The sequence below is a fragment of the Oculina patagonica genome, chromosome 8, assembly GCF_052425735.1.
Source record: "Oculina patagonica isolate OP01 chromosome 8, crgOcupat, whole genome shotgun sequence".
Taxonomy (NCBI): Eukaryota; Metazoa; Cnidaria; class Anthozoa; order Scleractinia; family Oculinidae; genus Oculina; species Oculina patagonica.
In genome coordinates this window covers 7,267,199-7,282,198 of record NC_135765.1, presented here as the reverse complement: position 1 = coordinate 7,282,198, position 15,000 = coordinate 7,267,199, and the positions used below count along the sequence as shown (strand labels likewise).

At 40.9% G+C, this 15,000-nt stretch overlaps 4 protein-coding genes across 4 annotated transcripts in view; 1 reads left to right on the top strand and 3 right to left on the bottom strand.

The window, feature by feature from the left end:
* LOC144663051 (2-acylglycerol O-acyltransferase 2-like) overlaps positions 1 to 1,562 on the top strand; it is a 2,901-nt gene extending 1,339 nt beyond the window's left edge. Inside the window, exons 2-4 of the mRNA XM_078523989.1 lie at positions 1 to 118; positions 494 to 678; positions 1,333 to 1,562. The exon at positions 1 to 118 is cut by the window's left edge and continues 102 nt beyond it. Of these exons, the coding sequence (XP_078380115.1) occupies positions 1 to 118; positions 494 to 678; positions 1,333 to 1,487 (458 nt within the window). The 3' untranslated portion in view covers positions 1,488 to 1,562. The remainder of the gene's footprint in view (positions 119 to 493; positions 679 to 1,332) is intronic.
* Positions 1,563 to 2,878: 1,316 nt separating this feature from the next.
* LOC144663024 (uncharacterized) lies at positions 2,879 to 5,784 on the bottom strand. Its single transcript, XM_078523957.1, has one exon. The coding sequence runs from the start codon at positions 5,515 to 5,517 to the stop codon at positions 3,943 to 3,945; it is 1,575 nt and encodes a 524-aa protein (XP_078380083.1). The 5' UTR covers positions 5,518 to 5,784; the 3' UTR covers positions 2,879 to 3,942.
* A 479-nt stretch (positions 5,785 to 6,263) lies between these two features.
* On the bottom strand, positions 6,264 to 9,616 carry LOC144663023 (uncharacterized). Its single transcript, XM_078523955.1, has 2 exons — positions 9,510 to 9,616; positions 6,264 to 9,087 (listed from the first exon to the last, which is right to left on the bottom strand). The coding sequence occupies exon 2, from the start codon at positions 9,029 to 9,031 to the stop codon at positions 7,457 to 7,459; it is 1,575 nt and encodes a 524-aa protein (XP_078380081.1). The 5' UTR covers positions 9,032 to 9,087; positions 9,510 to 9,616; the 3' UTR covers positions 6,264 to 7,456.
* A 1,548-nt stretch (positions 9,617 to 11,164) lies between these two features.
* The window catches only part of LOC144663022 (uncharacterized), a 3,889-nt gene continuing 53 nt past the window's right edge, over positions 11,165 to 15,000 (bottom strand). The window contains exons 1-2 of the mRNA XM_078523954.1: positions 14,760 to 15,000; positions 11,165 to 14,365 (exon numbers count right to left, since the gene is read on the bottom strand). The exon at positions 14,760 to 15,000 is cut by the window's right edge and continues 53 nt beyond it. Of these exons, the coding sequence (XP_078380080.1) occupies positions 12,686 to 14,263 (1,578 nt within the window). The 5' untranslated portion in view covers positions 14,264 to 14,365; positions 14,760 to 15,000 and the 3' untranslated portion in view covers positions 11,165 to 12,685. The remainder of the gene's footprint in view (positions 14,366 to 14,759) is intronic.

The following is a 15,000-nucleotide window of genomic DNA, read 5'->3' as shown; positions in this document are numbered from 1 at the left end:
GGCACTCTGTTGTCATCATTGTGGGCGGAGCAGTGGAAATACTTGATGTGCGATATGACAGCTATGTGCTGACATTAAAGCGTCGCAAAGGATTTATTAAACTGGCTTTACAAACTGGGTTTGTATGATAACACTAATTTTTAGTCTCTCTTCTATCGTTGAATATTCATCATAAGTGAGAAAATTACTCAAATTAGGCCCGAAAAATCTACATCGTCCCCAGGGCTATCCGCGTGATGCCCCGATTTCAGTTCTCGTTGAACTTCCAGAGAATTTATAAATTAATCCAAAAGCCAAAAAATAAATACATCCGAGTGTTCAACTTAATTTTTTTGCTGTTGTATAAAACGCCTTTCTTAATGGTAGATTATTCTCTTCAACATAAAATTTCATACTTTACGTTTTTACACTGAAACTTCCAAAATGCACCGTATGTTACTGCAATTTGTATTAAAGACGAGTTGAAACCAATTTTATATTCCATTCTCTGCAGATGTGATCTTGTCCCGGTGTTTGCCTTTGGACAGAACAATCTACATCACATATTTGGTGGTGGTTACTACTCTCGATTTTCGCGGTTTCAGCGCTGGCTTCGATCCAAAACTCACGGATGTGCATGCTGTTACTGCTGGGGAGCTTTTTGTATGCTGCCGAGACGGTCTCCAATCTCCGTTGTAGGTAGGCTGCATGTTTCTCAGCACAACTGTGACTCCTCTGATTTACTGTGACTAAGAACGGCCTCAATTTTAAGTAAATATTGGCTTCAATTCGTACATATCATCTCTTTTACGTACAAATAATGTCTGCAAAAGCAGCTTGTTTCGTCCTCAAGTTCGATATGCTAGTACTAGTTAAACATGTATATCTAGCCTGCGAATACACTGAGCCGCCTCTCATTCGCTCCCGCTACTTGTTTTCGCACGTAGTAGCGGGGGCGAATGAGAGGCGGCTGTATTCGCAGGCTAATGTATATCGAGACGACGTGATTATCGCCCCCTCCCCTCCCCTCCCTTCTCTTTAAAATTGCCGGGAAGTCGACCAGTAAGATTTGGTTTCTCTCCAAGCTCGATCCCAGACACTCTCTCCACTTTTCCTCCTTTGTTATTGCCGACAAAAGGGAAAGGAGAGAGAGTCTGGGTTCAAGGTTGTTTTTTTTTTTTTGCTCCGTTTTAAATTTAATCTAATCCGAGACACTACGCAGATCTTTATAAAGCCAAGTTATCTAAAATCTTTCGGATCGATCCTCAGAAAAGGTCTATTAATTAAATAATTATCAGATCGGATATTTACTCGGCGTTCTTTTGTTTCTTATATTCTATTTTATCTCTGCAGTGGGATCGCCTATTCCTGTGCGAAAAGTTGCTAATCCAAGTCAAGAAGAAATCGACAAACTTCACTCGCGGTACATAGAAGATATTAAAGAGTTGTACGAAAAATACAAGGACAAGTATCATCCCACAGATACCTCAGAGTTGCTTATTGTTTAACTGCAAAAAAGGGAAGCGTTTCGTTTTAGCTACAATCTTAGACAAAAGTAGTTAACACATTCACTTCTCATGGAAGTTTTTATGGTATTTTAATAACAAGTTTATAAATTTAACTTATTGTTTAACTGAGTGCTTTATCTCGGCGGTGGATCTTCTAACAAGAAATCCCCCCCCCCCCCCCCCCCCCCCCCTGCGTGGATTCACCGCTCGCGTTAGCCGCTCCGGTGCCGAAACAAACACTCGAGCGATCTCTAGTATTCGCTCAAGAAACGTATCGGTTCGAAATCCCATGCAAACTCTTATATTTTTTTAATGTAATAAGTATGTAATTAATATCTGCGGCGGTGAAAGGTGAAAGCTCCCACTAAACTGTACAATTGCAAGCGACGTGACATTTATAAAAGAACTGGGGAAAAAGTCGGGAAAATGAAAAGGATTGCTATATAGCTAAGAAAAAATCTACAGACATCGAAATCCCAGTCACTTGTAGAATTAAAATGAGGCGCTAAGGGAAGGGCCATTATTTTCTAGGAGGGGAGGGGGTAGCCTGAATTTCACTGACATCCCTCTGTGGTCGCCAACTCCCCAGAAGGGACGTCTGAGCACATCTGGCCCTAATGCCGTCCGGTGACGTCACTACACTTTGGTTTAATTCATGCGGAAAAGTTTCTGTCGAGGCCATGAATTTTTGAAAGAACAATCGCTTTAATAGAGGATTACAGGGTATAATATTGTTTTAATAGTAAACTGTTGAAAACGTGAGACAAATGGATGAGATTTTAATCGACTGCAGGCTATATTCTTTTACGGAACCGTCGATTTAATCTGAACTGATTTGCTTACTAGCGATCAAAATATAATACGTTACGCAGCGGACAAATACAACACACTCGTGAGTACTTAAAATAATCAATTTAGACGGTTACAGAGGCAAAAAAACCCTGCGTTTATATCAAAAAAGGTATTAAAATCATACGGATTGGTTACAGCATGTAGAACAAGGACACAAGGACGCACCAGAAGTGTTTAACCCTTTCACCGCTTCACTTTCTCCAAAAACGCGAACTCGAACTCCTACGGTACTGTAAAATAAAAATGTAAATACAATTTTAAAGTCCATACGCGGGACGAGGTTACCCTCGGTGTCCGAGCCAGAGGCTCATGTGTAAGACGTAGGACTGATAAAGATCGAATTGGAATTTAGTAGTGTTGATTTTTGCGGAGGGAGGAAAACCGGAGAACCCGGAGAAAAACCCTCGGAGCGAGGACGAGAACCAACAACAAACTCAACCCACATATGACGCCGGGTCCGGGAATCGAACCCGGGCCACATTGGTGGGAGGCGAGTGCTCTCACCACTGCGCCATCCCCGCTCCCCTAAACAAGTGGACGTTTTGGTAAATGGCTTCACTAAACCAAAAACAATGTTTATTTTAAAAATATTCGTCAAGACTTTTACATCAGTTTTAGATGGAATTTACAATACGGCTACATTAAATTTTGTACTTAAAACACTGGAAACGACTGAAAGACTGAGTCTTCTTGTGCTACTTTTTAAAACATTTAAGAACATTAACGAGGTCGCGAGGTCTGAAAATACAATGCAAATGAATATAACCCCAATAAACCATCAGCGTGTTCTGAGAGAAATAGAAGAAATCTAGGCGAAGTTTTCGTTTTATGAAAGTGTTTTAGGAACATCGGCTCTTTTAGCGCGAAAGTGTTTTAGGAAAACTGTTTGCCATTTCGGTTTGTTTGTCTGAGTCTTCTCTGAGTCGTGACGTCACTCGCGCGCTTCGCTATTTTCGAGAGACTTCGCCTCTCGGAGAAAAATGCACTGATATGATGTGTGGACTGGTGCTGCGTGTAAAAACACCGAAATTCAAGAATAAATCTGAAGTGTAATTTCTCAGTCCTGCCTACATCTATTATATTTGGGCTAAATGCTTAAGTTTTTACTGCGCCGCATACTCAATAAACATTTTCCATTTTCCAGTTCGTTGAAGTGTAACCGAGCCTCTGTATGAAAGCGAGGTTTAAGTTGACCTTGTGATGATAGAGACAGGAAACTAGGTAAGAGCATGACAACAGGATAATTTACAGTTGTTGAAGAGAAGCAAGGTTTGAATCACAGCAAAGTCGACTTAAGCCTCGCTTCTGCTCATCAAAGGCTTGTGCACAAAGCACAGAACTGCAAAATAAGCTAATAAAGGAAGTGTTTCCCAGATTTCGCCTTCCACAAGCAGAAAGGATCTGGGATCGAGGGACCCACACATTGGCCATGCTCGGCGCGCAAGGAGTTTAGGGAATCCTAACCAACAAGCCCCACGCTCTTTGGTTCCCGCTTTACCGACGAAATGTAACGGCGCCTGGGGCGACGCAGCAACAGCGAATTCTATGAGCCTTTGTGTTTCCTAGAAGAAGAAAAACTGAGCAGCCTTCAAGCATGTATGAGCTAGAACTTTGAAAATGGACCTGTGCAATTAAGATCAGATCTTTTGACACCTGAAGTATTTTTCTCTTTAACGACAGCGAACAAATGAGTCGTGAAATAACACAATGTCACAGTGGTCACGATAAAAGCAACGACCATGTGCTTTCGCCATTTTTTCTTCCAAACACGCGCCACAGCGATGTTTAAATATGACATTTGCAGCCAAAAAGAAAATGAATTGAAAACGAAATCAATGCTTAGAGCGATGGAAACGCGAATATAGAACTGAGTTATGAAATACATGTTGGTAGAGGACGGATTATCGGCAGGGTACATGAAGTTGTACAGCTGGATGAAGCCGACCGCTGTTATCAACGCAGTCGACTCTCCGAGAATCATCTGAATGCTCATGTCGGCAATAAAGCGCATGTTTCTCGGGGTGCGAAATTTATCAGCGCTCATGATCGTCTCTATTCCGTCTCGTTTAATCTTCTTGTAAATAAAGTACCACAGATAATCTCGAACAACAATGGTTAACCTTTCCAGCAAGTCCACTGCGCCGTGTGCGAAGCTCAGCAAAATGAACAGTCGAAGACTTGTGAGCTCTGCTTGCATGACACGGAAAACGATAGCTGACGTGGTGTACAAAACGTTTAGCAGCACAAACGCATCGCCAGGGTGGACAAAGTCGATTCTTTGCGCTGCCAAACGCACGATGACCTTTGGCATAGCCGTTATTAGAGGCAGTGCGCCAGCTATTACTGCTCTGTATGTTTCATTTGCTTCGCCATACAAAGGAATCAGCTTATACACGAGGAAATATGTGATAGGAATCCCAAAAGTAAACTGAGCTGTCAACATCGCAAAAGCCCTCATTGTTTTCTTGATTTTTCTACGTCTCTCGGTTTCGTTGTTCTTTGCTATTTCTCGGCCGATACGTAAACTATTCATGATTACAATAGACACAAACAAGCCGTTCAACGGAAACGACATCCAGGGCTTCTTGTAAATGTCGTAAATATGTAAGTAAAGTCTGTAGCAAGTGTCAATGAACGCTCCAAGCAGATTAAGAGTCAGAAGATTGAGCTTCTTGATGACAGGCCAGCCAAACATCGCCAGCACGAGAAGAAATGACCACAGTTGAACCACGTGGGCTTCAGTAGTCGCTGCGGTGACCATAATGGCCTGGGTTCTCTTGGGAAGTGCTGTCCAGTTTGTAGACTGTATGTCAAAGCAAAGATCAACGGAATTGAAATCCAGAATCAGTATTAAAATAGCGAGCGAACCGAGTGCCACGCCACCAACAATCTGAATGTAAAATGCATGCTTCACGGCCTTCCAAAGCGACATCCACCATTTTGCCGGTCGAGATCTTTTCCAGCCCATTTTGCTGTCGTCTCCCGGGGGTGGATCGTACTCCTGAAAGATCGTATCATTGTTGTTGAACTTCTTAAAGTCCTCCAAGGGATCCTGTCGTTGTACTAAGGGAGCATCTTCAAGCATTCCCTGTCCCTGGTAAGATTCAATCACTCCAGCGGCGAAAGTTTCTGACAGATATGCAAGCACGCCTTCGAGCGAGAATGGAGTCGACGCCATCTCTTTAGTGAGAATTCAGCGAAGCTGTTTCGTTCTTTAGTACTATCTATGGTTCTAAGTCCTCTTAAATGTATAGCAGTGAGTTTCTCTGGTCTTGAAATACTGGAAGAAGCGGGAAGTAAACAGGAAGAATATATGCTAGTTCTGCGCTCGAGTGAATACAAAGAAAAATAGAATAAATTAGAATGTCATTTGCTATCTTTTTATGATTTCATTTTCAAGGAAGAATGAAAACATGACAAAATACGCCGATTCAAGATGTTCTATACAAGGACAACCGAAGGCTTCTGATTTCCTTTTGAACAGTTTGCATCGTTCGTTTCTTTAGTTGATCTCAGTCACGAAGCCCGCAAAAACGATTTCGGGATTTGGGATCATTATTTTCCAGAATGTTCCTTTAATAATGTTTATTTGCGTCAAAAGACTACAAGCAGTCCTGCTTTTTTCTTAGTCCGTCGAGCGTGAAGCTTAAAAAAGCGCGAGTGGAAAATTTAAAATCTCCGGGACATGCGCGCGAAAAACAGTTCTCGAATTCCCGGGATATGCATATCCTTTCCTCTCGATCTCTGGATATTCGTATCACTACCGTGACTTCTTACGTCAGCCATTAAAAAGGAGTTTAAAGTCACGATATTTTCTGATATCCAAAAGCACTGGCTCTGTAAAAGACTACGTGTAGTTGTACCCGTCGAAATTTGGGTCTTTAAATCAGGCCTATTTTAATTTTTTAAATATCCAGTGAGCAACACACGACTAAGACAGTTTGAGTTGATTTATTGATCCTGCGCGTTTCGTTTGATGCTACAAACTTCGTCAGGCTACAAAGTAGTAGGCTTCTATTAATATAAAAACCACTAAGTTTATAGTTTATAACAACTTTGTTGCAATACAGAGAAAAAAAAGGAATGCAAAAGGATGTCAGCAGGGAGGAACTTACTCCTGATATAAAGCTGACCCTCTAAAGAAAAAAAATACTAAGCGGGATATAGACAATTACCTAACACTAAATTCCCGGAAGGGCGAGGTGTACCGGGAAATTTGTAAAGATCATACAGGTGATAAGATTTTTAAAATATTTAACGTTCATCCACCCTCGAAAATTAAATATTTTAATTACAAATATCTTATCACCATTAAGTTTTGCACGTTAAGACTAACTTTTTGTTTATCACATTAACTGGAAGACTAAGTTTAATCCTACTTCTTTTTCAAACATTAACATTTGCTAAAAGTAAGCTCCCTTATCTAAATCACTTGGTGCACGAAAAGAATGACTGCCTTGCTTGGTGCGCACATCAATAAAAATCAAGTATAAACCTAGCGAATTATAATTAGTTCGTTTAATAAATGAGTACAATTTTCGAGTGACGTCGCCTCACGGAAACAATAGCATTGATATGACGTGTGGACTGCTGTTGTGTGTAAATCACCACTCAAATTCAAGTATAAATCTGTTGTGTACAATCTAGTGTCTTATTTGACCTAAATGCTAACATTGTCATTACAACGCATACTCAATAGACCATTTTACAGTTATGTAACCGAGCCTCTGTGTGAAAGCGAGGTTTTAGTTGACCTTGTGATGATAGAAATAAACAACTACCTAGCATCATAACAGGATAATTTACAATTGAAAAGAAGCAACTATAGCCTAGCTTCGGTTAAAAGGCCAAAGCACTAAGCAAAGAACAGTGCAAAATGAGCTATTTAAAGAAGTGTTTCCGAGGTTTCGTCTTTAACATGAAAAAGGATCAGGGATCCAGTAGCTACCACATTGCCACGCTCGGTGCGCGTGGAGTTGTGGGACTCCTAACCATCAAGCCACGCGCTCTCTGTTTCCCGCTCTTTACCGACGAAATGTCACGGTGCCTGAGACGAGTAAACAATGAACCTTTGTGTTTCCTAGAAAAGACAGAAGTAGTTTTCAAACGTGAATGGGCTAGAACTTTGCAAATGGCCCAGTGCAATTAAAATCAAATCTTTTGACACCTGAAGTGTTTTTGGCTTTCACGACAGCGAACAAATGAGTTGTGTAATAACACATTGTCACAGTGGTCAAAATAAGACCAACAACCATGTGCTTCCGCCATTTTTTCTTCCAAACTCGTACCACAGCGATGTTTAAGTAGGACATTTGTAGCCAAAACGAGAATGAATTGAAAATGAAATCGATGCTTAGAGCAATGGAAATCCGAATAAAGAACTGAGTTATGAAATACATGTTGGTAGAGGACAGATAATCGGCAGAGTACATGAAGTTGTACAGCTGGATGAAGCCGACCGCTGCTATCAACGCAGTCGACTCTCCGAGAATCATCTGAATGCTCATGTCGGCGATAAAGCGCATGCTTCTTGGCGTACGAAATTTATCAGCGCTTATAATCGTCTCTACTCTGTCTCGTTTAATCTTCTTGTAAATAAAGTACCAAAGATAATCTCGTACAACAATGGTTAACCTTTCCAGCAAGTCTATCGCGCCATGTGCGAAGCTCAGCAGAATGAACAGTGGAAGGCTTGTGAGCTCTGCCTGCATAACGCGGTAAACGACGGCGGATGCGGTGTACAGAACGTTTAACAACACGTGCGCGTCGCCCGGGTGAATGAAATCGATTCTTTGCGCTGCCAAACGCACGATGACCTTTGGAATAGCCGTCACTAGAGGCAATGCGCCAGCTATTACTGCTCTGTATGTTTCGTTCGCTTCGCCATACAAAGGGATCAATACATACACGAGACTGAATGTGATTGGAATCCCTAAAACAAACTGAGCTGTCAGCATCGCTGAGACCCTAACTGTTTTCTTGATTTTTCTAGATCTCTCGGTTTCGTTGTTCTTCGCTATTTCTCGGCCGATAAGTAAACTATTCATGACCAGAATCGACAGAAACAAGCCGTTCAACGGAAACGACATCCAAGGCTTCTTGTAAATGCCATAAATTTGTAGATAAAGTCTGTAGCAAGTGTCAATGAACGCTCCAAGCAGATTAAGAATCAGAAGATTGAGCTTCTTGATCATAGGCCAGCCAAACATCACCAGCACAAGAAGAAATGACCAAAGTTCGACCACGTAGGCTTCAGTGCTTGCTGCGGTGACCATAATGGCCTGGGTCCTCTTGGGAAGTGCTGTCCAGTTTGTAGACTGCATGTCAAAGCAAAGATCAACGGAATTGAAATCTAAAATCAGTATTAAAATGGCGAGCGAACCAAGTGGCACACCACCAACAATCTGAATGTAAAATGAAAGCTTCACGGCCTTCCAAAGCGACATCCACCATTTTGCCGGTCGAGATCTTTTCCAGCCCATTTTGCTGTCGTCTCCCGGGGGTGGATCGTACTCCTGAAAGATCGTATCATTGTTGTTGAACTTCTTAAAGTCCTCCAAGGGATCCTGGCGTTGTATCAACGGATCGTCTTCAAGGAATCCCTGTCCCTGGTAAGATTGGATCACTCCAGCGGTGAAGGTTTCTGCTAGATATACAAGCACGCCTTCGAGCGAGAATGGAGTCGAAGCCATAGTGAGAATTCAGCTAAGCTGTTTCGTTCTATAAGTACCAATGTATTTCTTGTGCCCTATAAAATGTATAGCAGCGAGTTATTCTCAATTCCTTGAAATACTGGAAGAAGCGGCAAGTAAACAAGAAGAGTCATATAATATTACTCTTGCACTCAAGTCGGCGTCAAGTGAATTCTAAGAAAAATGGAATATATTAGAATGTCATTTACTGTCTTACTTTCATTTTCAAATAAAAATGAAAGTATGACGAAATATTCCGGGTCCAATATGTCATATACAAGAGCAACTGAAGGCTTTTTATTTCCTTTAGAACAGTTTGCATCGCTGGTTTCTTTAGTTGACTGATCTCGAAGCCAGCATAATCAATTCCCGGAATTGGCGACCTTAGACCTATTTGTGTCAGGAGTTAGCAGATTTACATACTTCTAAGAAGGGCTGATAATATAAAGAGAACTCAGTACTCGCGATTATTATTTACCTGTGTTTGCAGTTACATATCAGTGATAAGAGAGAACCAGACAGCCATTCATGTATAGAGGCACCTTTCTCGAATTCACGGAACTGGTTATGCAATCATCGACTCTCTTGATATTATTTATGTCACTCGCGTGACCTCTTACGTCATCCATTTATGAATTTTAAGCATGCCACGATATTTTGTGAAGTGTTAATCTCGTTCCCAGATCTCTCAGGTGGGCGAGATTAAAAGTATTTTCCAATAGACCATATTCGTATTCTCGGTATTGGACTGGAACTAGCTTTCAATAGAGGCTCATGCGGGGGAATATCATTAAAAACAGCTTCATGTCATTTGCATTTGAAAAGATTACCCGCATTAGCCTCCATTGCAAAGCTAGTTCCAGTCCAATACCGAGAATACGAATAAGGCCTTTTGAAAGGTTTTTGAAAGGAACCTCGAAATTATAGATCACTAAGTGTTGCGTAGAGATTGCGCAGTTGTGACAGTACTCGCCTTCTATCAATGTGGCCCGGGTTCGATTCCCAGACCCGGTGTCATATGTGGGTTGAGTTGTCGTCGGTTCTGCGGCTTTCCTCCCTCCTGAAAAACCAACGCTTTTAAATTCCAATTCGATCTGGAAACAGTGGACGAATAGCCACTGCGTACGTTGATGTGCCGCTGTCAAATTCCTATTTCATTAAATTATTCATTCATTTATTCGTTTGTTTATTTAGTTAGTTAGCCTTTAGTTAGTTAGTTAGTTAGTTAGTTAGTTAGTTAGTTAGTTAGTTAGTTAGTTAGTTAGTTAGTTAGTTAGTTAGTTAGTTAGTTAGTTAGTTAGTTAGTTAGTTAGTTAGTTAGTTAGTTAGTTAGTTAGTTTGTTAGTTAGTCAGTTAGCAGAGCTAGTCTTTTTCAGGGCGAGAACTACAATGTTAGAAAAACATACGCAAGTAAATCTGAAAAGAACTGCCGCGCTGGAAACAGAGAAAGAGGGATTGGAGAAAGAAATGGACAAGATATCAGATGAATAACAGGGAACTGTAATGCCATGATGTTCTTTGAGAAGCTGAACAATGATGTAGTCCCCGTGCAGCGTTTTCCACTGTCTGACACTAATCTACCCGTTGCAGAACTCCTTAATTAACGCGGCAGTCTTCTAGAAAAAAGAACATCAGAAAGTTACGCCCCCCCCCCCCCCCCTGCCAAGTTCATAGAGAATAAAAGGCTTCTGAAAGTACCAACCCATTTTCGGGCTCCCTGTGGTGCATTTAATTCATAAACAGTGTGCAAACTCCGAGTTACAACACACACATGGCAAGAACTCGACTATTAAACTCGATCGTACACGGCCTTCTTGTCACGTGACGACTCTACTAGTTCCAGGACTCCACAGTCCTTCTCCGACGGCACTGTAATGAACAAGTGGACGTTTTGGTAAATGGATCCACTAAACCAATAACAATGTTTATTTTAAATATTCATCAAGACTTTTACATCAGTTTTAGATAGAATTTACAATACGACTACATTAAATTTTGTACTTAAAACAACTTGAAATGACGGCTGCAGGACTTAGTATTTAATTGAACTGTTTCTCTTTTTCTTGTGCTGGTTATTTTCATTATATTCGGGTTTTAAAACTCATTAATAAGGTAAATTAATCGAAACCGTGAACCAACCAACATCGCCGCGTTAAGAAAACGTAAAATTTTATTAAGGTGATCCCACTGAAATAAAAGGAGTATTAAAAAATTTCTAAAACTTAGTCCAGGTTACAATTATGTTATGAGAATTAAAAAAATGAAATAAAAAATGGGGGTCACCGCGCTAGTTTTTGTGTAAAATGGATGGCGTTATAGTAAATATACGACCCGCGAGGTATATATTAGGAACCCTAGTAATCCAAATGGGGATTGCTATTGTTTCGAGAAAAATCATTTTTGCATTAAAAAATTAGTCTAGTTCAACAAAATAGACTTTGATCTTATATTAAAAACTATTCTTATTGTACAGGAATTAAGATAATGAAGAAATTAAAGATTTTGCTCTGTGCGCACGTTAACGGCACTACCTAAAAACGTGCTTTTTACGGCACTAAAATTAATTTTAAACTTTTCTTTAAATTGCAATATATTGTAGACAACCGTATGACATTTAAATTATTGCATTAAAAAGTGGGGGTCACCGTGCTCGTTTAAGAGAAAATGACCATTTATTTCCCTACCGAGCTTAGCCTAAAGGGTATCTCGTAGTGTTCTGTGCGCGCGCTAAATGACGCGAAAACTTATGCGCAGCTAGAATGCGCAATGCAATACCGTGGAATCACCTTAAGTCTCGCAATCAGGTCTTTTCGGACCCAATGTACAGAGTAACTAGACAAATACAAAAATTCGATAAAATACCGTAGTAAGAAACATAATAAAAAAGCTTAAAAAAGTTAATCCCCTATTTCCTATCTTTTCGTGCTACTTTTTAAAATATTGAAGAACATTAACATTTCCAGGAAGCAAGCTCAGTCGTCAAAATCACTTGCTGCAGAAGAGGATGAGAAAGATTTAGCGAATTGGTTCGTTTAATAAGCGAATAAAATTTTTGAGTGACTTTGCCTTGATATGACGTGTGGACACGTGTTGCATGTATTTAGTTCTTTTCCTGTCTTCATCCATTATATCTGAGCTAAATGCTAAACTTTTCACTGCGACACGTGCTCAATAATCCATTTTTCATTTTCCAGTTCTTTGAAGTGTAACCGAGCCTTTGTATGAAAGCGAGGTTCTAGTTGACCTTGTGATGATAGAGACTAGAAACAAGGCGAGAGCATGATAACAGGATAATTTACAACTGAAAAGAAGCAATAAGGTTTGAATCACAACAAAGTCAACTCTAGCCTAGGTCGCTTCTACTCAAAAGCTTGAGCACTAATCACAGAACTGCAAGATGAGCTGTTAAAGGAAGTTTCCCCAGATTTCGCCTTCCACAAGCAGAAAGGATCTGGGATCGGATCGAGCAGCTCACGCATTGGCTATGCTCGGTGCGCAAGGAGTTTAGGGAATCCTAACTAACAAGCCCCGCGCTCCCTGTTTCCCGCTCTTTACCGACGAAATGTAACGGCGCCTGGACGAGGCAGACACAGCGACTTCTTTGAGCCTTTGTGTTTCCTAGAGAAATCGGAAAATCCTTCAAGCGTGAATGAGCTAAAACTTTGAAAATGGACCTGTGCAATTAAAATCAAATCTTTTGACACTTGAAGTGTTTTTGTCTTTTACGACAGCGAACAAATAATGCGCGAAATAACAAAATGTCACAGTGGTAACGATAAAAGCAACAACCATGTGCTTTCGCCATTTTTTCTTCCAAACACGCGCCACAGCGATGTTTAAATATGACATTTGCAGCCAAAACGAGAATGAATTGAAAACGAAATCGATGCTAAGAGCGATGGAAACGCGAATAAAGAACTGAGTTATGAAATACATGTTGGTAGAGGACGGATTATTGGCAGGGTACATGAAGTTGTACAGCTGGATGAAGCCAACCGCTGCTATCAACGCAGTCGATTCCCCGAGGATCATCTGAATGCTCATGTCGGCGATAAAGCGCATATTTCTTGGCGTGCGAAAATTATCAGCGCTCATGATCGTCTCTATTCCGTCTCGTTTAATCTTCTTGTAAATAAAGTACCACAGATAATCTCGCACAACAATGGTTAACCTTTCCAGCAAGTCCACTGCGCCGTGTGCGAAGCTCAGCAGAATGAACAGTTCAAGACTTGTGAGTTCTGCTTGTAAGACACGGAAAACGATAGCAGATGCGGTGAACAGAACGTTTAGCAGCACGTGCGCGTCGCCAGGGTGGACGAAATCGATTCTTTGCGCTGCCAAACGCACGATGACCTTTGGAATAGCTGTTACTAGAGGCAGTGCGCCAGCTATTACTGCTCTGTATGTTTCGTTCGCTTCGCCATACAAAGGAATCAATTTATACACGAAAAAAAATGTGATAGGTATCCCAAAAGCAAATTGAGCTGTGAGCATCGCTGAAACTCTTATTGTTTTCTTGATTTTCTTAGATCTCTCGGTTTCGTTGTTGTTCGCTATTTCTCGACCGATCAGTAATCCATTCATGAGCACAATCGACACAAACAAGCCATTCATCGGAAATGGCATCCAGGGCTTGTCGTAAATGCCGAAAATCTGCGAGTAAAGTTTGTAGCAAGTGTCAATGAACGCTCCAAGCAGATTAAGAGTCAGAAGATTGAGCTTCTTGATCACAGGCCAGCCAAACATCACCAGCACAAGAAGAAATGACCACAGTTGAACCAAGTAGGCTTTAGCAGTCGCCGCGGTGACTATGATGGCCTGGGTTCTCTTGGGAAGTGATGTCCAGTTTGCAGACTGCATGTCAAAGCAAAGATCAACGAAATTGAAATCTAAAACCATTATCAAAATGGCGAGCGATCCGAGTGCCACGCCACCAACAATCTGAATGTAAAATGCATGCTTCACGGCTTTCCAAAGCGACATCCGCCATTTTGCCGGTCGAGATCTCTTCCAGCCCATTTTGCTGTCGTCTCCCGGGGGTGGATCGTACTCCTGAAAGATCGTATCATTGTTGTTGAACTTCTTAAAATCCTCCAAGGGATCCTGGCCTTGTATCAATGGATCGTCATCAAGGAATCCGGCCTGTCCCTGGTAGGACTGAATCACTCCAGCGGTGAAGGTTTCTGCCAGATATGCAAGCACGCCTTCAAGTGAGAATGGAGTCGACGCCATCTTTTTAGTGACTTAGTGAGATTAATTCAGCTGTTTCGTTCTATTGGTATTATATGTGTTTCTCGCGTAGCAGCGTGCAAGTTCTCTTGACTCCTTGAAATACTGAAAGAAACGAGAAGTAAACAGGCCGGAACTTATAAGTTATGCGCTCGAGATAATTCTGAGAAAAATGAAATAAATTTCGATTAAGGTCATTTACTATCTTTTTATGATTTCAGTTTCAAGGAAAAATGAAAGCATGACAAAATATTCCCGGTCTAAGATATTTTATACAAGGACAACCGAAGGCTTTTTATTCCCTTTGGAACCGACTTTGCATCGCTGGTTTCTTTAGTTGACCTCAGTCACGAAGCACGTATATAAACAATTTCGGGAGTTGGTGATATTAGAATGCGCTTTTTGTCATGCCTATTTGCGTCAAGGGTTACGAGATTTACATACTTCTAAGTAAGGCTGACAATAGAAAGATTTCTCAGTACTCGCGATTATTAATTACCTGTCTTTGCAAGTTGAATATCAGTGATAAATTTAGAGACAACCAGACAGTCATTCATGTATAGAGGCACCTTTCTCGAATTCCCGGAACTGATTATGCAATCATTCACTCTCTGGATGTTCAATTTGTGCCACTCGCGTGACTTCTCACTTCCGGTCCATATTTATAAAAGGAGCGTCACGATATTTTCATTTTTCTGATTGACAAGAATACTTTTCAATTAAAGGAAACCTGAAAATAA